The 21948-nt window shown below is 41.5% G+C and overlaps 1 protein-coding gene across 2 annotated transcripts in view; it reads right to left on the minus strand.

The window, feature by feature from the left end:
- The window catches only part of BAIAP3 (BAI1 associated protein 3), a 395244-nt gene that overhangs the window by 77793 nt on the left and 295503 nt on the right, over nt 1-21948 (minus strand). For both annotated transcript variants that reach the window (XM_073648093.1, XM_073648091.1), the window contains exons 11-13: nt 16129-16231; nt 14574-14681; nt 1482-1574 (exon numbers count right to left, since the gene is read on the minus strand). In XM_073648093.1, the coding sequence (XP_073504194.1) occupies nt 1482-1574; nt 14574-14681; nt 16129-16231 (304 nt within the window). The remainder of the gene's footprint in view (nt 1-1481; nt 1575-14573; nt 14682-16128; nt 16232-21948) is intronic.

Below are 21948 nucleotides of genomic sequence, written 5' to 3' on the forward strand. Positions count from 1 at the left end.
AGCTAGAGGAAGACACGGACATTCTAGGGAGGAGCTAGAGGAAGACACAGACATTCTAAGGAGAAGCTAGAGGAAGACACAGACATTCTAAGGAGGGACTAGAGGAAGACACAGACATTCTAGGGAGGAGCTAGAGGCAGACACAGACATTCTAGGGAGGAGCTAGAGGCAGACACAGACATTCTAGGGAGGAGCTAGAGGAAGACACAGACATTCTAGGGAGGAGTTAGAGGCAGACACAGACATTCGGGAGGAGCTAGAGGCAGACACAGACATTCTAGGGAGGAGCTAGAGGATGACACAGACATTCTAGGGAGGAGCTAGAGGAAGACACAGACATTCTAGGGAGGAGCTAGAGGAAGACACAGTCATTCTAGGGAGGAGCTAGAGGAAGACACAGACATTCTAGGGAGGAGCTAGAGGAAGACACAGACATTCTAGGGAGGAGCTAGAGGATGACACAGACATTCTTGGGAGGAGCTAGAGGAAGACACAGACATTCTAGGGAGTAGCTAGAGGAAGACACAGACATTCTAGGGAGGAGCTAGAAGCTGACATAGACATTCCACTGCAAGTTCTCCTGAAATGACAGTTGCAGTTCTCCACAAATGCTAATGAGCACCAACTGTCATCTCCCATTTCAGTAATGTGAAAATCTGTATTTACTAAAGACAGATTTTACTGGTAAATTGTGAATTTTTTCAGTATGAAAGAAGCAAATTTCTCTAATAAGATATATTACTAAAGGGAATTTGTCAGTCGATTCAACCCTCTTAAGCCGTCTCTATGGGCATGTAAGTCATAGAAACCTGATTAAAATGGTACCTTGATATCTGCGATCTGATGTCTTATTCCAGAGAAATCCTTGTTTTTTAATATGTAAATAAGCTGTTAAGATCTATGGGCCGGACATAGATCTCCCCGATAATCTGCCTCCAGGGCTTATTTTAAATGAAAGGGAGACATGTAATGACTGACATTCTGCTCTCCTGATCTACATGTCTCACCCTTTCATTTAATATAAGCTTTGCATGCAGATTCTCAGGAGAAGATCTGTGTCCAACCCATAGATCTTAACAGCTCATTTACATATTAACAAAAATGTGGATTTCTCTGGAATTAAACATCGAATCGCTGATATCAAGGTATCATTTTATTCAGCTTCCTATGAGCTGCAAGTCCATATAGATGGCTTAGGAGGTTTGATCTCATTGAAAGATTCCCTTTAAGTTTCTTATTTCCATGGGTACTATTGATTTAGGGAAAAAAAAATTGAAAAGAGAGTTACTTTTTAGATTAGACCTTTGGCAAGGAACCAGGAGTAATTAGAGAAAGTAGAGAAGAAGCTATGAACCAGTAATGACGTGTCGATCCTGACCCTGACGACTACTTCTGCCTGGATGACATGTTCTAAGCCGAGACATTTAAAAATAAAACTGGTGTCCAGAACGATGGCGTTGACGAGGTTGTCGTCCGCTCACCTCTGTCTGCTTGTGTTCATACTGTAGCAGCTGGGTGAGTAGCATTTCATGAATCACTGCGCCAGATGCCTTCTTGCTCAGCACCGTGTCTCTCTGCAACACATTTGTAAATTCACATATTATAACCGTGCTATTTGTTTTAATATTTGCAGAATTGGATTACAGCTGGGACCTGCTTCTTAAGAAAAATATGAGCAGATCAGACGTTTAACTCCCGCATCAAATCATTAAGCGCATTATTCAAACCGCGGATGCGATGAGTCAAGCTTGGATTAAGGTGGCGCAAATGTAACGAGCGCATATGTGGCACGTACAACCGCATCAATCATCGTTTCCTCGCTATACGATGACAAGGAGCCGTGTGTTACTCGTACCATTATTTTATACTGACAGAGATAAAGACAAATTATTTCCAATTAATGTTTATTCTATAGGAAAAAAAACAGGAGTGCCTAAATTACAGCGTCAGCCCCCCGCTGCTCATATCCGCCAGAGTCTGTCAAGACCTCTGTCAGTAAAATAACACTTTGTAATATAGGGTAAGACTAATATGTGATTTATATACACTAATAACATTTGTATAAACAGGAAAACACAGTGGGTAATTGCAATTCTGTACTTATCATACCCAACCCCCCCATACACTTGGCCGAGCATGCAAAATAAATTCCTATGGAGGATGGGGGTGTGCAGCTGCCACTTTTCTCTGGATGGAAACTGCATGATCGGCCATGAATAGCAGTCATGCAAAATATAGTCATATAATCCCACCCCAAGAGAAAATAATTAGGGGTGTTTACCTCTAGGCACAATAGAGCACTTGTACCACTGAAACAGGGTTTGAGAGAATGTTCAGTTTTTACACCATTTAATGTTATTTTAAGTGTTAATATTCTGTGCAAATTAATTTAAGAAAAAAAATTCTTTAGTCGGATTCCTTTCATGTAGAAATTGAGTTAGATAGCAAAATGTTGACACTAGGGGGAGCTTAAGAGCTCACTGTATACAGTTTTATTATTGAGTTCAATGTGGAAATTGTAGGCAGTAAGCTCCCAAGCTCCCCCTAGTGGCAGCTACATGCTGTCAGAATTTAAGTTAACCTCCTAGAAACATCTGTTGTACATTTATAAAGCATGTTCGCACTTAGTATATGGAGGGGGCTCAGGAGCTAGCAGCCGAGAGTAATTGCTGCAATTGGAGCTATCCTCTTAGATGCCATTTTCAATGGTGACTGCAGCATTTAGCAGGTTAGCAATGGGGGGTCGATGGGTTGTCATGGTAGACATCCCCACGTCTGCTATGTTAGTATACCTATGAGCTCCAGTGTCAAACCAGTAGCTATATAATAGATAGCATAAGAGATCACAGGTTCAAGTTCCCTAAAAGGACTAATAAAAAATATATAAAAGATACTTTAAAAATATATAAACTTTCCCCTACCCCACTTCCCCCAAAAATAAGTTTAGATTTCCCATAATGCAAATACAAAATCTAAAAAATATATATACCCAATTGTCTGAACCAATAAAATATACAAATATTCATTCTATACGCTGAAGGTGGAGACAGAAAAAAAATCTAAATAGCACAAACTCTGTTTTTGATCAAGTCATCCTAAAAAAATAAAAATGAAAAAGGAATAAAAAGTCATATGGGCCCCAAAATGATACCAATAAAAAGTACATTTCACCTTGCAAAAAAATTGCCTGAAAATATAATAAAGTTACAGCTTGCAGAATATGTCAGCTGAAGCCAAATCAATTCTTTTGCAATAAAAATACAGTCTTATAACTTTGGTGTCATGATCGTAACGATAGAAAATCTGGTCATTTTTACAGCAAAGTGAATGTTGGAAAACGAAGACTCCAAATACAAATGGTGGAATTGCTTTTTTTTTCTCTCAATTCCGCTCCTCTAGTAACTTTCTCCCTGTTTTTGGCACTTGGGAATCGAAGAAGAAAAAAATGGAAGCGAAACAATGAAAAATGTCTCCAAGTGAGCAGTCAAAGGGATATTTCCATCTCAGTAAGTTATAGCTCATGGCTACAAAATGGCATCACTTAAAGGGATTTTCATATTTTGGAAAAAGCTTGTCTCCAGATTGCAGTTTATTTTAAAGAAACAAATTGTACTTTACTCACCCTCCCTGGGTCCAGCGCCCAGTCTCTGCCTATGCTCCTGGTGTCTGTTATTGTCTGCAGTGCTGATATCACATTGACAGTGCTGCAGCCAATCAGTGAGTTTAGCGACTCAGTTGCTCTGTTGACGTGACTTCAATGATGCAATCAGTAACATACACTGGGAGCAGCAATGGAGACTCAGTGCCGGACCTGGGGTGGCAAGTAAAGCACAGTATCAAAAAGTGAAAGAGATAGGGGTTCTTTGAAATTGGAAAACCACTTTAATTATCACTGGGGTTCTGACCTCTGGAGCCTCCACTGATTTAAAGAATAGAATGGCCGCAGCATTGATGCCAGGCACGTTCCCCATCACCCAGCTGCCGCATGTTCCCCTTCAGTCTTCAGGATTGATGGAAGTCTCAATGGTTGGATCTCAGTGATTCCAATTTCAGAAAGTGATGGTCTATTGTTGAGGGTCTGACCTTCGGGACGCCCATCTATCCTGAGAATAAAGAGGCCCCTGCACTGTCAGCAGTGCATTCGCTTCACAGTTTCTCTCTAAACAGTGGCACTCCCAGCCACTCAGCTGTGCCAACACCATTCACATTAATGGAGCCACACTGCATTGGATGGCTGGGAAGGAAAATCTAAAGGGGACACAGGGCTGATTAGCTGAGAGGTTGCATCCCCAACCATATGCAGATCATTTGTAGATCTATGAGATCTGGAAGCTCCAACTCTTATGAAGATGTTTATTAAAGGGAATCTGTCAGCAGGTTTTTGCTACCTCATCTGAGAGCAGCCTGATGTAAGCAAGGAGAAGCTGAATCCAAGAATGTATCACTTAGTTTACTGGGTGCCGCATTTCTAACACAATCAGAGCTTTTAGATTTAGAATGAAGCAGAGCTGAGAAAGTTAACCCCGCCCACAACAGGCCCTATATGTACATAGTCTATAGACAGTGAGGTGCTTATCACAGACTGGGGCGGAGCCGGACTAATCAGCAATGTTAATCTCTTATCCTTCACAATTAATAAACAACAGCTCGCACTTTGACATGTGACACATCCCTGAATTCTGTGTTTCAGCCTCTATCTCCTGCTGTCTTCAGATTACATAGCAAAAACCTGCTGACAGATTCCCTTTAACAGGCAGAGAATTTGGATATTAGCATTTTTTTATGGAGTGATGGTACAATTGTAACTTCTAATCTCTAACACTAAATTGCTAAAAATGAATGCAACATACTGTATATTCAGTCTGTAAAAAACACAATGATCCATGCATATAGACTGGAGTTAGGTCTCCTGCACTTAAATATAAATTGAGCCATCAGAAACTACTTTATGAGATGGGACTACGGCACGATGCTGAAATCCATCATGTAGCGACAGGGGGAGAGACATTTCTTGGTTACATATAAAGGACAAATTGTTTCTTTATTAGTCCTATAAAGATATATGTACAGTGCAATAACCCATAAAATGACAAAGCACTAAAATGCATGGTACGTAACATATGTTATATAAAAAGTGATAAAAACCCAGACCTGTAATAAAATGTCACATGTTGTGACCGAGGAGGATGGCAGAACTGTGAAACCGAGAAATGGCATAGCATGGGCCACCAGCACCTGGTGCAAGGCAAGTAATTTGTTTCCCCTTAATTGAGGACTGTTAGCACTCCCAGACCAGTATTGAGCACCTTATCCCCTAAGTAAAGATAAGTGAACCTGAACTTTAAAGTTCAGGGCTCGTACCAGACATCTAGTGCCGAACACTGACTTTTCCCGGAAGTCTGTTTTAGTTTTCCGAGTTCCGGGCCAAATCCGGAAGGGGAGAGAGAGAGGCGAGAGATAGAGGCGAGGGAGGAGAGAGAGAGAGTGTAATGCACACGCCCGGGCTGAGCGGCGTGTGCGTGTGATTGTAGTGATTCCACTGGACCGTGCCGGAGAGTGAATGCCTGGAGGGGCGTAACTAGGTATTCACCCGATCCGACCAGGGTCGCACGACGGCATACGACGCCAGTGCACCAAGGAGGAAACGAGCAGAGGGACCAGGTGCTACTCCAGGACAGACCCCGGACACGGCTGTTGACCCACACAGGGGAATACAGGAACAGACTGGTAGGCTGGCACACAGACTGGTGGGTATAGGCAGGTACGACTGGTATGCAGGCAGGCGGGTATGCAGGCAGGGGGGTACAGGCAAGCACAGCTAGAGTGCAGACAGGGAGGCACTAGCAGGTAGGAACACAGGCGGGATAGGACCCAGTACACACTGGGACTCAGGAACAATACAGGCAGAGGGGTACAGGCAAGCACAGCTAGAGTGCAGACAGGGAGGCACTAGCAGGTAGGGACACTGGCGGGATAGGACCCAGTACACACTGGGACTCAGGAACAGAACCACAGATGTGGCGGACAAACACAGCAGAGTGAGACCGCCCAGAGAGGTGAGCGAGAACAGGGCAGGACAAGGCCGCCTGGAGCGGTAAGCAAGAGTAGAGCAGGACAAGGCCGCCAGGAGCGGTGAACAAAGGGTCAGAGCTGAGCGAGACTGCCGGAGCAGTGAGCAAGAGTAAAGCAGGACGAGGCCGCCTGGAGCGGTGAGCAAGAGTGGAGCAAGACTGCCGGAGCAGTGAGCAAAAGGATAAGAGCGGAGCGAGACTGCCGGAGCAGCGAGCAAAAGGGTCCGAGCGGAGCAAGGCTGCCGGAGCAGCGAGCAAAGGAGTCAGAACAGGCTAGAACCGCCGGAGCGGTGAGCAAAGGAGTCAGAGCAGGCTAGAACCGCCGGAGCGGTGAGCAAAAGAGTCAGAGCAGGCTAGAACCGCCGGAGCGGTGAACAAAGGAGTAGGAGCAGGCTAGAACCGCCGGAACGGTAAGCAAGGCAGAGCAGGGGGGACAGGGCTCTGTTCACACGGAACAGACAGGAAGAGAAAGGCAGAGCCAGATACCCACAGGATACTTGCAGTGAAGTAGCGAGTGGACCACAAACTCACAAACGGGAGTACAGAGACAACAAGCAGGAGTTAGGTACGAGTTCAGACTCTGCAGAAAAAGGAAGGGAACGGACATAGAGGCAAAACAGGTAAAGGATAGGAAAGAGTTCAGACTGGAACTGAGTGTACGGAGGAGACCGACACTGCAGCGGGATACAGGAGCGGGTCTGGGAATACGGCCCCCAGAGATGCGGGACGAACAGGCAAGGAGCGTGTTCAGACAGGACAGACAAGATACAGGAACAGGTCTAGGTAATCGGCCCCTAGAAGGCGGGAGGAACAGGCTAGGAGCGTGTTCAGACAGGACAGACAAGATACAGGAACAGGTCTAGGTAATCGGCCCCTAGAAGGCGGGAGGAACAGGCTAGGAGCGTGTTCAGACAGGCCTGGAAATACAGCCTCCAGGATAGGCAGACAAGAGAACACAGACAGGACTCAGTTCAGACACGGGAACTGATACCGCAAGGCAGGAGACATAGACAGGACTCAGTTCAGACACAGGAACTGATACCACAAGGCAAGAGACATAGACAGGACTCAGCTCAGACACGGGAACTGATACCGCAAGGCAGGAGACATAGACAGGACTCAGTTCAGACACGGGAACTGATACCGCAAAGCAGGAGACAAAGAACGGGACCTGGCACCTTCAGAGTGCAAGCACACACTGAAAGAAACACTATGCTCAGGCAGCGATAGATGGGAGCAGCTGAGCTATATACCAAGTGACAGACAGCAATAGGCTGAGGACGCACAAGGGGTGTGACCCACAGCAGGTACAAAAAGCAGGAAGTGATCGGGTGCCACCCTTAAGCAGCAGAAACAGACACAAACAGACAGCATGGAGGGAAGCCAGAGAGACATTCTGGACTGGAGATCAAGTGCGCGCTCTTGCACAGTGGGAGATGGACCACCATGCAAGGACGCCGCCAGGTATGTTACAGAGAGGAGAGGGAGGAGAGAGGAAAGAGGAGAGAGAGGAGAGGGAGCGAGGAGAGAGAGCGAGAGAAGAGAGGGAGGAGAAAAGAGAGAGAAAATAGAGAGAGAAGAGAGAAAAAAGAGGGAGAGAAGAGAGAAAATAAAGAGACAAGAGAGAAGTGAGAATATAGAGAGAAGAGAGAGGAGAGAGAGAGGAGAAAGAGAGGGAAAAAGATAGAGACAAAGAGAGAGAAAGAGAAAGAAAGAGAGACCATTGATTTCCATGGGGTTTGGCTCCTGATTAAAGTTCGGTAGAGTTCTGGTACCCGAACCGAACTTTGGACTAAAGTTCGGTCGAAACCAACGAACCCTAACTTCCATGGGTCCGCTCATCCCTACCACTAAGCACATGTATTAGAGAGAGGAGAGAGAGAAGAGAAGAGAGAAGGAAGAGAAAAGAGAGACTAGAGAGGAGAGAGAGAGAATAGAGAGAAGAGAGAGACAAGAGAGAAAGAAGAGAGAGAGACCATTGATTTCTATGGGATTTGGCGCCTGATTAAAGTTTGGGTATAGTTCTGGTACCCGATCCGAACTTTGGACTAAAGTTCGGTCGAACCCAACGAACAACGAACCCTGACTTCCATGGGTCCGCTCATCCCTACCCCTAAGCACATGTATTGGAGAGAGGAGAGAAGAGAAAATAAGAAAGAAGAGAATAGTCAGAAGAGAGAGAATAGAGGGAATAGAGAGAAGAGAGAGATAAGAGAGAGAGAGAGACCATTGATTTCTATGGGGTTTGGCTCCTGGTTAACGTTCAGGTAGAGTTCTGGTACCCGAACCGAACTTTGGACTAAAGTTCGGTCGAACCCAATGAACCCTAACTTCCATGGGTCAGCTCATCCCTACCACTAAGCACAAGTATTAGAGGAGAGAAAGAAGAGAGAGAGAAGAGAAAAGAAGAAAGAAGAGAAAAGAATACAGAAAAGAGAGAAGAGAGCGAGAATAGAGAGAAGAGAGAATACAGAGAAGAGAGAGAATACAAAGAAGAGAGAGAGACGAGAGAGAGAGAAAGACCATTGATGTCTATGGGGTTTGGCTCGTGAGTTAAAGTCCGGGTAGAGCTCTGGTACCCAAACCGAACTTTGGACCCAACAAACCCTAACTTCCACGGGTCTGCTCATCCCTACCCCTAAGGACATGTATTATATTTTAAGAAAATACTAATGTAATTATAGTTTACCCTTTGACCTTCTAGGTTTTTTTGCTTTCTACAGATATCTGACATAACATTTTAAAAATAAAAAGTTACACATAGTTGCAATATGCTTTTTTACTTTGTTTTATTACATTTTATAGTCATTATTTTATTACCTGACCCCTAACCCTAGATCTAGCCTTAGCCCTAACCCTAGTTAGAGTTATAAAAACTGTGTAAAAATATAAAAGCAGCTCCTAGAGAAAGCAGTATTAAACCATGTGCAGAGCGCCCCCATAAAATTTGACGTCTATATCCCCATGCTACACCACTGCCACTAATGCAAGTTGTATAATGTCTACAACAAGTGAACATAAGAATAATATTTAACATATATAATTTATACCGATGACATGATATAGATAAAGCTATAGATGCACACATTAAGGAAGTTTACAACACCACCCTCTCCAATCCTGATAGTGTAAGGTATTGTTCTTCCTACCTTTTAAAGGGAATCTGTCAGTAGGATCAACCCACCTAAGCTGTCTATATAGGCATGTAGGTCATAGGAAGCTGAATAACATGATACCTTGATATCTGCCATCCGATTTCTTATTCTAGAGAAATCCACATTTTTCTTAATATGTAAATGAGCTGTTAAGATCTATGGGCCGGACATAGATCTCCCTGAGAATCTACCTCCAGAGCTCACTATAAATGTAAGGGGGAGTTACCAGTGTGACACTTGTAATGACTGACTGTCTGCTCTTCTAATCTACTATCTTCTATCTGAAGCTCTGGAGGCAGATTCTCACGGAGATCTATGTCCGGCCCATAGATCTTAACAGCTCATTTACATAATAAGAAAAACGTGGATTTCTCAGGAATGAGACATCAGATCGCTGATATTAAGGTATCATTTTATTCAACTTTCTATTACTTTTGTGCCCATATAGACAGCTTAGGGGGGTTGATCCTACTGACATTTTACATTTAATACTTATACAGTAATACTTTCACTTGGTTTCTGGTGCAGTGTTACCTGAGGAGAAAGGGGGCGCTTTATCCATATTGCTCCCCTACACCTGATAAATTTGTGGGAAAAAATAAGGCACAATATTGTAGCCAATTCTAGTGCAAGAGATAAAAATGGCCTGGTATCTAGGAAATAAAAACCAGCAATCCTAAAAGGAACTATAGCAGGCAGTCTGAGGGACATCTTTGACTTGGGCTAACAAAATAGTTGGGATGGTAACTTGCTTCAATGGAGCCCCTAATTATTTTAAGTCTTTAATAGTAATGGTCTTTTTATATGGGCCACAGGGGCCTTTTGGACCCCCTAGGAGGGTGTGATTGCAACCACTGCTGCTACATTACTTCCTATCAAGTGAGGAAGGGGAGCTTTTTAAGTTTAAAGAGGACCTGTCCTGTGTCCCAAAAAATGAGTTTGTTACCTTGCAAAAATCCCCATACTTCTGTGTGACATTTTGTTCCTTTATGGTGGAAATATGCCCTTTTTCTTTTTTGGCACCAAGTATGCTTGTGATCTAAAAGGGCATTTCATAAAACTTTTTTCCCGGAGCATGTAGTCCTCCTCCTCTATGATGCTGGCCAATCATGGCACGCCAGTATCTGAACCTGGGTGAACAGCGTGAGCTCACACTGTAGTCGTTTTGCAGTACTTTTTTTTGGCGCCAAGTATGCTTGTGATCCAAGAGGGTGTTTCATAAAAGTTCTATAGGGGCGTGTAGTTCTCCCCCTCTATGAAGCTGTCCAATCCTTGCTCGGCAGCTTCTGAACATGGTTGACCAGCGTGATTTTGCGAGTTTACGCTGTTCAACCAGGTTCAGAAGTTACCGAGCAAGGATTGGACAGCTTCATAGAGGGGGAGGACTACATGCCCCTAGAGAAAACTTTTATAAAACACCCTCTTGGATCATAAACAAAAGGAAAAGAGCGGCAAATTCACAGGAGCATTGGGATTTTGGCAACAAACCTATTTTTTTTGTTGTACTTGTGACAATTCCTCTTTAAAAGGGAGTCGTGTTACTCCAAAAATGCATTTTTAACAGTTATTTATGGGAATAGCCCTTATAAAAGTCATACTGGCACAGTGTCAAAGTGCATAAAAAATAACTTTTAATTCGAATGCAAACTACACCGCGTGCAGAATTATTAGGCAAATGCGTATTTTGATCACTTTGATGCTTTTTATACATGTTGTCCTACTCCAAGCTGCATAGGCTTGAGAGCTAACTACCAATTAAGTAAATCTGGTGATGTGCATCTCTGTAATGAGGAGGGGTGTTGACTAATGACATCAACACCCTATATAAGGTGTGCTTAATTATTAGGCAACTTCCTTTCCTTTGGCAAAATGGGTCAGAAGAGAGATTTGACGGCTCTGAAAAGTCCAAAATTGTGAGATGTCTTGCAGAGGGATGCAGCAGTCTTGAAATTTCCAAACTTTTGAAGCGTGATCACCGAACAATCAAGCGTTTCATGGCAAATAGCCAACAGGGTCGCAAGAAGCGTGTTGGCCAAAAAAGGCGCAAAATAACTGCCCATGAATTGAGGAGAATCAAGCGTGAAGCTGCCAAGATGCCATTCGCCACCAGTTTTACCATATTTCAGAGCTGCAATGTTACTGGAGTATCAAAAAGCACAAAGTGTGCGATACTCAGGGACATGGCCAAGGTAAGGAAGGCTGAAAAACGACCACCTTTGAACAAGAGACATAAGATAAAACGTCAAGAATGGGCCAAGAAATATCTTAAGACTGATTTTTCAAAGGTTTTATGGACTGATGAAATGAGAGTGACTCTTGATGGGCCAGATGGATGGGCCAGAGGCTGGATCAATAAAGGGCAGAGAGCTCCACTCCGACTCAGACGCCAGCAAGGTGGAGGTGGGGTACTGGTATGGACTGGTATCATCAAAGATTAACTTGTGGGACCTTTTCGGGTTGAGGATGGAGTGAAGCTCAACTTCCAGACCTACTGCCAGTTTCTGGAAGACAACTTCTTCAAGCAGTGGTACAGGAAGAAGTCGGTATCGTTCAAGAAAAAGATGATTTTCATGCAGGACAATGCTCCATCACATGCATCCAACTACTCCACAGCGTGGCTGGCCAGTAAAGGTCTAAAAGAAGAAAAAATAATGACATGGCCCCCTTGTTCACCTGATCTGAACCCCATAGAGAACCTGTCGTCCATCATAAAATGTGAGATCTACAGGGAGGGAAAACAGTACACCTCTCGGAACAGTGTCTAGGAGGCTGTGGTGGCTGCTGCACGCAATGTTGATCGAAAACAGATCAAGCAACTGACAGAATCTATGGATGGAAGGCTGTTGAGTGTCATCATAAAGAAAGGTGGCTATAATGATCACTAATTTTTTTTGTTTTTGCATGTCAGAAATGTTTATTTCTAAATTTTGTGCACTGATATTGGTTTACCTGGTGAAAATAAACAAGTGAGATGGGATTATATTTGGTTTTTATTAAGTTGCCTAATAATTCTGCACAGTAATAGTTACTTGCACAAACAGATATCCTCCTAAAATAGCCAAATCTAAAAAACCCCACTCCAACTTCCAAAAATATTAAGCTTGGATATTTATGAGTCTTTTGGGTTGATTGAGAACATAGTTGTTGATCAATAATAAAAATAATCCTCTAAAATCCAACTTGCCTAATAATTCTGCACATAGTGTATGTTATTATAACGATACAAAATTTTACAAAGCATGGCCTTCTAAATACACTACGGTATATAAAGTATATTTTTTATTGACTTCTCCAAGGGCATAAAAGAGGAAATAAAGGATTTAAAGACATTGAAGGTGTCTATATACCACTGCCGCCTACACATGACCCCCCTTATGCCTTGTGGACGCTCTGTATATTATCGCGTCAATGTTGTGACACCTTTCTACTAGAAACGAGACCAGCTCTTTTATTAAGCCCTTTTCAAACTTGGCTGCCTATCGTCAACGTCTCTATTTTACAAGCTTGGGAGATTTAATTAAAAAGTCATGTAATCCCCGGAGACTAACACAGAGATCTGATGTTTACAATAAGCCCATTTTCTCGTCAATCTTTTGTGGAAATAGCTGCACAGGAAAAACTGATTTTTCCGTGATAAAACTGTTTAGCAGCTCTGATGATTAACATTTGTTATTCGCATTTCCACTTAAATGCGTTTCTTGCAAAAGCAAAATGTGAGATGGTTCTCAGTTCCGCTAACGCATTTCAGGACAGGTAATGATCTTGTGGCCAGATAAGCCAGTTAAAGTCATTATTAGGTGGTCATTGTTAGGATGATCTTGTGGCCAGATAAGCCAGTTAAGGTCATTGTTACGTGGTCATTGTTGGGATGATCTTGTGACCAGACAAGACAGTTAAGGTCATTGTTAGGATGATTTTGTGGCCAGATACGCCAGTTAAGGTCATTGTTAGGTGGTCATTGTTAGGATGATCTTGTGGCCAGATAAACCAGTTGAGGTCATTGTTAGGTGGTCATTGATAGGATGATCTTGTGGCCAGATAAGCCAGTTAAGGTCATTGTTACGTGGTCATTGTTGGGATGATCTTGTGACCAGACAAGACAGTTAAGGTCATTGTTAGGATGATCTTGTGGCCAGGTAAGCCAGTTTAGGTCATTGTTAGGTGGTCATTGTTAGGATGATCTTATGGCCAGATAAGTCAGATAAGGTCATTGTTAAGTGGTCATTGTTAGGATCATCTTGTGGCCAGATAAGTCAGGTAAGGTCACTGTTAGGTGGTCATTGTTAGGATGATGTTGTGGCCAGATAAGTCAGGTAAGGCTATTGTGAGGTGGTTATTGTTAGGATGATCTTGTGGCCAGACAAGCCAGTTAAGGTCATTGTTAGGTGGCTGCTTATAACAGAACTCATGACACATAACCGGATCCACTACCTGATGAAAACCACGGCCAGTCAGACTCCAATCACATAAACTGGGATCCATCAGGTTCTGCCTCATGCAGCGCAAAAACTTCCCGTCAAATCTAATGCGACTATTGACATTCTTATTTTTGAAAATATCACTTTACACATCTGATAATGAGAAATATTAAAATGACCAAGTTGGAAATCTTAAGCCATGTTCATACTTTGTGTCTTTGGAACTTTTTTTTCAGAGGCCAAAACCTTCTTACTTGGCAGTAGAAATGCTGCGTTAAAAATGCGTTTATCGTTTTCGCAGAATTTTTGGCCGCTTTTCTGATGCAGATTACTTGATTCTGATTTGTCTACAGTACGTGTTTAATAAAGTTAGTTTTATTCACCAAACCTGCAACTAAGTGTTTGCACTTTGTCATTACTTTCTATGGAGGAAAATGCTGCAAAAAATGCGGAAAGAATGCTGCAGTTTTCCAATAAAATTCCAATGGCCAAAATAGGACCTTTCCTGAGAGCGTTAATAGCATTAAAATCTAAAATACAAAAAAAAAATCGTGAGAAAAGATGGAACAAATCGACTCCATTATTATAATTTTTAGCAATCAGATTTTTTTTTCAAATTAGTCAGATATTGCTGTTGGTTAGATCAGCATTTATCAGATACCGAAAAAACGTTCTCATATATCGATCTTCTCTATAAGGCTGCAGCCCCACTATCAGTATTTGGTCAGTCTTTTTTCTCAGAAGTGGGACCCAAAACCAGGAGTGGAACAATCAGAGAAAAGCTATAATAGAAACACGTCACCAATTCTGCATTTATCACCCACTCCTGGTTTTGGTTCCCACTCCTGAGAAAAAATACTGACCGAATACTGACCAAATACTGATAGTGGGGCCGTGGCATTCCACATGAGAATCTTCTCCATTCTTACCTGGTTTGTAATTAGTTTTATGATAAGGTGACAGTCTCCTTGAACCTTTGAAGAACTTGTTCTTGGTTCCAACTTAAACCATTTATCTATTCCTCCCACCGGAATCTCCTTTAAGAAAAAAAAACAATCAAAAAACATAAAAAAATGAAAAAAAAATATTCAGTTTTTTAGCTAAGACACCAAATAGCTTTAGTGAATCATCCATCCTCTCTCCCCAATTAATAGGAAACAAAAGGATAAAACTAGGTAAAAAGGAAGTCTATATTACACAACAGTCCTATACAAGTAATTAACGGACTGTCGTCTTAATTAATTCTGCTGAGAGAGAAGATCAAGGGACAAAATCATTAATTTGTAGGCACATACCTGTACCCAAAACCAAATGGACCATTCTTGAAAAATATATCTATTAGATAGCTCTCAGTCATGATTTCCAAGTCACTTTCTTGTCTAGTGGAGGAGGATACACAATTTATCCCAAAAATTGGCGTTTTGAAGGATAAATAAGGGTAGAGATTAAAATGTTCCAAAAATTGGGGATACAAATTATGGCAAATGTGCAATTAAAAAACATCTTATGTGCTAGGTGCCTGGAAAGGCAGAGCACCAGGGGTGGACATATCAATGCTGCAACCTGTGCAGGGGGCCCAAGATGTTTAGGGGGCCACTACCACCTCCAAAGCAGGTGGAATTAGGCATTTTCATGAGCTATTGGACTGCAAAGGGCTCATATACTGTTCATGCACAGGGGCCCTCCTCTGTCTGTGTCCGCTAATAGAGAGCACTGGTCACCCCTTCTAACGATCTCTCAGGTTGGAGGGGTTGTCCCTTCATCAGCAGTCTTTTTGATTTATCGAATACTGGATTAAAGGATTTTGACTTTTATTTAAAGGGGTCTTCCCAAAGTGATGGCATATGATGAGGATGCCATTACTTTACGATTAGTCAGCTCTTTTAGAACCCCCATAAAACCTGAAAATGAAGGGCAAACAGTTCTGGAGTAACGCTGCATCTTCGGTGTTGTTCACCTGCTCAGCCACACCCACACCATCTGACTGTGCAGGAGAACTACAGCGCCCATTCAAATAAATTGTGACTACGTTTTCCCTGTATAGCTGAATAACCAAGTGTATATATATAAAAAAAAACTTAGAAGGGAATAGATCGCGACATCTGCCCTTCATTCTCAGGGTTTGTGGGGGTCCCGTTGGCCAGACCCCCACTGATCATAAAGTAATGGAATATCTTGGCTTTGTGTCATCACTGTTAAAAGAAAGAAAAACCCCTTTAAGAAACAATAGATCGTTAGCGGGAGTCATTACAAATTGGGGCGGAGGGTAGTCCTACAATCATATTTCATATAGGGTCCCAATGGGTCAGAGAAACACCGCTAATTTTCTCTCTCTACAATTTTCAGAACTGGTAAAAAAACATTAAAATCCGAAACCTCTGAATATTCATATAGGTTGGTGATATTACGGGATGAGTCAGGCAACTTCTCACACAAACAGCTCTTGTTCCAGAAGCGGTAATTAATCCTTTCCTGTTTACTTACATTAATAGAGATGTTAAGGCATCCTAAGAAGTCATCCGCATTGTCCTCCGCCGAGCCCGTGGTTCCATTTGCTCTTGCCGATTTCACTATCTGCTTGAAGTACCTGTGTAGAGATCTCAACAGGATGAGCTAATGCTCTAATCGCTTTATTACGGCTCGTAGGAGATAGTACACGGCTCTGTTTTCTCCTTTACTGCCGCACTCTGGAAGTGCTCCATTTCCGATGTACTAATCACAGAACAGTAATGGATTACGATGATCTGTGGATTCATTTACTCCATTTTATTAACATTTTTAAAGAAGAAGATGTCAAATATATATATTTTTTAACTGCTCCAGATCCATATTCTGGTCTATAGGAATCAGTATTACCGGAATTAGCTCTGTTATAAGGCAGGCCATACATTAAAAGAAAGCAAAGATGCTAATTTTACTACCATCTGACTATATTATGTGTATGGATTTGTCTCGATAGTCCCCACATAGCAGATGTTGCGTGAAAGAGGGATTGGACATGTTGTATTTCAACATGCCTAATCTTTTGCTCCCAAGGGAAACCACTAACAGCTGCTGAATTTCAAGCTCTTCTCTTGGTGATCCTATTTTATGGACTTAAAAGATTTTGACTAAGGATGAGCGGACCTGTGGAAGTTCGAGTTCTGGAACCCGGCCCACATAGCAGATGTCGAATGAAAGAGGGATTGGACATGTTGTATTTCAACATGCGTAATCTTTTGCTCCCAAGGGAAACCACTAACAGCAGCTGATTTTCAAGCTCTTTGCTTGGTGATCCTATTTTATGGACTTAAAAGATTTTGACTAAGTATGAGCGGACCTGTGGAAGTTCGGTTTCTGTTCCCGACCCTAAGTTTAGTCCAAAGTTCGGTTCGGGTACCAGAACTTTACCGAAACTCCACTGAAATGTGTGGGGACCCAAATTTTGGAGCTGGAAAATTCTCTCTCTCTCGACTTCCCCGGAATTTCGAACATTAAAACCGACTTACAGGAGAAGTCCTTGTGCGGCATTCAACAATAGACACTAACTGTCCGGTACGAACCCCGAACTTTAAAGTTCTGGTTCGCTCATTTCTAATTTTTACTAGTAGAAATTGCACTGGTCATAACGTCAACATTTTTCTCAGATAAACTCCTCTGAGGTATCTAAATCATATTTTAGAAACAGTGCCACTGGAAAGTAACTATAGGCACTGCCGGGCATTGCTGCTTTCATACCAAATATTTCACCCAAACAAGAGTAGAGCCATTTTGTTTTCTGTCCTAATCACATACAAGTAAAAACTACTTTTGCGGCACTTACCAGTCTAATATGTTCAGGAACTATCTCGACTGTCATGCTTTGTTACTTGTCATTCACTCTTTTTGAGTGGGTCATCTTTATCAGCATTCTGCCAGCACTCTAGGTGCTGGAACCTCCTTTCCCTTACTTCCTAGCATGCAATTATTCAATGGCTTGTCTGCAATGAACTGAGAGCCAGAATTTGTTATACCTGATGTCATTTGCAGATTGTCTATCACATTATCTATCAAATGAGAGGAAGTGATCTGAAATTACAGGGACTATTTAAAAAGGGGCTGAACTACAATAACCGACATGGACCATGGACAAGATTAGCACAGTTTCTGGACAAATAAAATAATACCAGACAACCCCTTTAAGTTGTTAATTTGCATATAAATGATATTTGCAATAAGTGGAACAGTTTTCAAGACGGAATCTCTGGAATATGGATATGGAATGATTTCTTATGGACTGAAAATGAGCGATGCATTAACAAAATGTTGAGATGATCTGACAAAATACTAGAAGTGTCATTTTTTTTTCTTTCAACTGTGATCTTCGCAGGTGACAAAAGCCTCGGCTTTGGCGCTGTACAGACTATTTGCTAGGTGATTAGGTTTCTGCTTGTCTCCCCGGTCCCAGCTACACTCAGCTCCTCGCCGCCCGCACACTAAGAGTTTTCCATCTAATTAAATCTTATATTGCAACAGAAAAAAAGTTACATGTACGGCAAATAGGGTTCTATTGGGTTGGTATTTGGTCCTATAAAATTTGGTAGCCCCTAAAATCTGAAACATTTTATTAAAAATTTGCTTATAATAAAAATTAATAGTGTTAGAAAATATAATATAGAGACTAGTCAGTAACAATGAATAGTTTAATGACAAAAATGTCAACCAGGCATGCTCAGAAAGTTTTTGAGACCCCACAGAAGTAAATGGAGACACCTGTTCATGTGGCGCCGGCAAGTAACACTTTTTCTTGAGGAGGCACAGTGAGTGCCAATCCGCCACTGACTATGTAGAACGCAGCAGTCCAAATGCGTTTGTCATCAGCTGCTGGGCTCTGCATATGCAACGACTGAGATGACAAAGCTCTCAGATACTTTTTTTTCTGTGACATTCATTTTTCCCTTCTCTTGTCTTGATACCCTTCTTATTGATGTTTGACTGTTTTAATGTATTTTTTAATCACTTTCTAATAAAAAATTATTATTTTATTATATATATATATATATATATATATATATATATCTCATTGGCCGATTTTCGTTAATCCATTTTTCTGTCCTTTTGTATATCTCTATATTGTAGTGGGAGTGATTCATCCTGATAATATTCCCTTTAGATGTAAATTGATGGAGGAACTATTCAGTTATGTTCCCGGCCAGAATAAATAATTTGTGCTATATCTATTCTATATTAGCTATACAGAGTGCAGCAGCCGATGACAAACTCACCTTGACTGCTGCACTCCACGTAAGCAATGACCAAGATGACAGAAGATGATCAGCTAATGAATGAAGATAGATATGTGATAGGATAGATAGATCTTGTACAGTCCTTTCTCAATAAAGGTCCTCAGTTGGACCCAAACGTCGCTTTTTTGATGATTTGACTTTGGAGCGCTGCCCGCATTTTTGGGAGTTTTTTTTCATATAGATAGATATAGGATAGACAGACATACAGATAGATAGATAGATAGACAGACAGACAGACAGACAGACAGACAGATAGATAGATAGATAGATAGATAGATAGATAGACAGACAGACAGACAGACAGACAGACAGATAGATAGATAGATAAACAGACAGATAGATAGTATTGAATCGTGATATACCCAATGAAATAATTGCTTTAATTCATTACTAAGAGAGCTTTTGATGTTTGTACGCTTTTTTTTTTACACTAACTAGGGTTACGGCTAGGGTTAGGCTTGCGGATAGGGTTGGGGTTAGGGACCAGGCTAGGGATAGGAATAGCATTATATTATGGATAGGGCTAGGGATAAATCTAGATTAATAAAATAGTTGCATAAAAAATTAATAAAAAAATATATAACAATGTATAGTTATCGTATTTTTTTTTTTACAATTTTATATGTATTTTCAGGAAAAAAAAACAAGAGGGTCAAGGGGTAAACTACAATTACATCAGTATTTTCCTCAAAATACCATATATATGGTAGAAAGGGGTGTAATACTGGACTGGTTGAAGGCACTCATGGCGTGCTAATGGTTCCCAGGTTAGGATAAGCAAAATATTTATCTTGTCCAGGGCACTAGCAACACATATTATGTCACTGTACCTACTTCACCCTTCCTTGAGATGTGAGATGGTGCTTTATCATTGAGAGGTGAGACATTTAAGATCTATCCTGTAAATATGCCATACATGTCTGAAATTGGAATAACACTTTAAAGGGAATCCGTCAGCATGTTTTTGCTTGTAATATGAGAGCAGTATGATGTAGGGTGAGATACCCTCATTCCAACTATATGTCATTTAATAGACTGTGTAGGTGTTTCAATAAAATCAGTGTTTTATCAGCAGGAGATTATCACTACAGGACTAGTCGTCTCCTGCCTCCTAGTCAGCTGCTCTGTGTAACCCCGCCCACATCACTGATTGGCAGCTTTCTGTGTATAATGTATATTGACAGACTGCTGCTAATCAGTGGTGTGGGCGGGGTTATACAAAGCTCAGCATTCAGAGCTCCGCTAGAGCTACAATCGAGAAAACTGTGATTTTATCACAACTGCTGCACCCAGTAAATTAAGTGATACATCGCTGGAATCAGGATGTCTTTCCCGACATCATACAGCTGACGGATGGGGTAGCAGAAACCTGTTGACAGATTCCCTTTAAGTAATGAAGCAGGAGTGTCTATAATTTAGGGTACATTTCTTTGTAGCAGTAATGGATCAGCAGAGAGTATAAAAAAATTTAATTATTAATGTTTTAACCTTTGTAATTAAATCCTAAGTGAACCTGAATTATTTACATGTGGCTGAATAAGTAACGGAACAATCACTTTTTCTAATTGATGTAAGATAAGCGATGACAAGCTGAACCCCAGTGATCTGCTGTAATCTGTGCAGGAGCAAGTGTACGCTGCAGCACCTCCACAGGGCAAACATGGCATTGCAGAGTTCAAAATGATGAAAAACTTTCCGCTTGCCTGATGCGACTAATAAGAGCGCACTGTATATGGGTCTATACAGCTTTCTTTAAACTCAGAAATAAATTAATATGTAGTAAGATTCCCCATGAAGATTTTTTAATTAACCCTTTATTTTCTTCCTAACTGATGTAGAGTTTGGAATACACCCAAGTTTGCCCCTGATCCATCGCAGAACTGCGGTACTGCTGCAAACGGATGACGATTGGGGTTTAGTAGTCGTTTACACAAAACGAGAAGAAGCACCATTTTCTTGGCCATGATTTATTCTATTTTTAAGCAGAAATATTTTTGTTACAGTCTTGACCTGAACAATGTGAAATGGCAAAAATTGAAAACTGGTTAGGGTTACGGCTAGACTGTAATATTTCCCTTAATTGCTTTTTTCCCACTAATTGCAGTAGTAGCTCCGCTGAACATCCCGCTTGACATGTTCTGTAAATCAGTAGCATATAAAGACCGCGGGAACATTTATTAAAAGGAATGCTTTTTAATGTCTATTAATCGGAACATGAACTTGGTTTACGGGCGTCAAAGTCGTCTCTGTACAAACATGTAATAAGTGACTGTGATTACCCGGTGACGTGAAATATTACAAATAAACCAAGTACTGTACAGACCAAAAGTTTGGACACTCCTTCACATTTAAAGATTTTTCTGTATTTTCATGACTATGAAAATTGTACATTCACACTGAAGGCATCAAAACTATGAATTAACACATGTGGAATTATATACTTAACAAAAAAGTGTGAAACAACTGAAAATATGTCTTATATTCTAGGTTCTTCAAAGTAGCCACCTTTTGCTTTGATGACTGCTTTGCACACTCTTGGCATTCTCTTGATGAGCTTCAAGAAGTAGTCAATGAAAATGGTTTTCACTTCACAGGTGTGCCCTGTCAGGTTTAATAAGTGGGATTTCTTGCCTTATAAATGGGGTTGGGACCATCAGTTGTGTTGTGCAGAAGTCTGGTGGATACACAGCTGATAGTCCTACTGAATAGACTGTTAGAATTTATATTATGGCAAGAAAAAAGCAGCTAAGTAAAGAAAAGTGAGTGGCCAGCATTACTTTAAGAAATGAAGGTCAGTCAATGCGAAAAATTGGGAAAACTTTGAAAGTGTCCCCAAGTGCAGTTGCAAAAACCATCAAGCGCTACAAAGAAACTGGCTCACATGAGGACCGCCCCAGGAAAGGAAGACCAAGAGTCACCTCTGCTTCTGAGGATAAATTTATCTGAGTCACTAGCCTCAAAAATCGCAGGTTAACAGCAGCTCAGATTAGAGACCAGGTCAATGCCACAAAGAGTTCCAGCAGCAGACACATCTCTACAA

Source organism: Phyllobates terribilis, unplaced genomic scaffold (assembly GCF_046119375.1).
Source record: "Phyllobates terribilis strain yellow unplaced genomic scaffold, ASM4611937v1 Scaffold_9__5_contigs__length_417890890, whole genome shotgun sequence".
NCBI lineage: Eukaryota > Metazoa > Chordata > Amphibia > Anura > Dendrobatidae > Phyllobates > Phyllobates terribilis.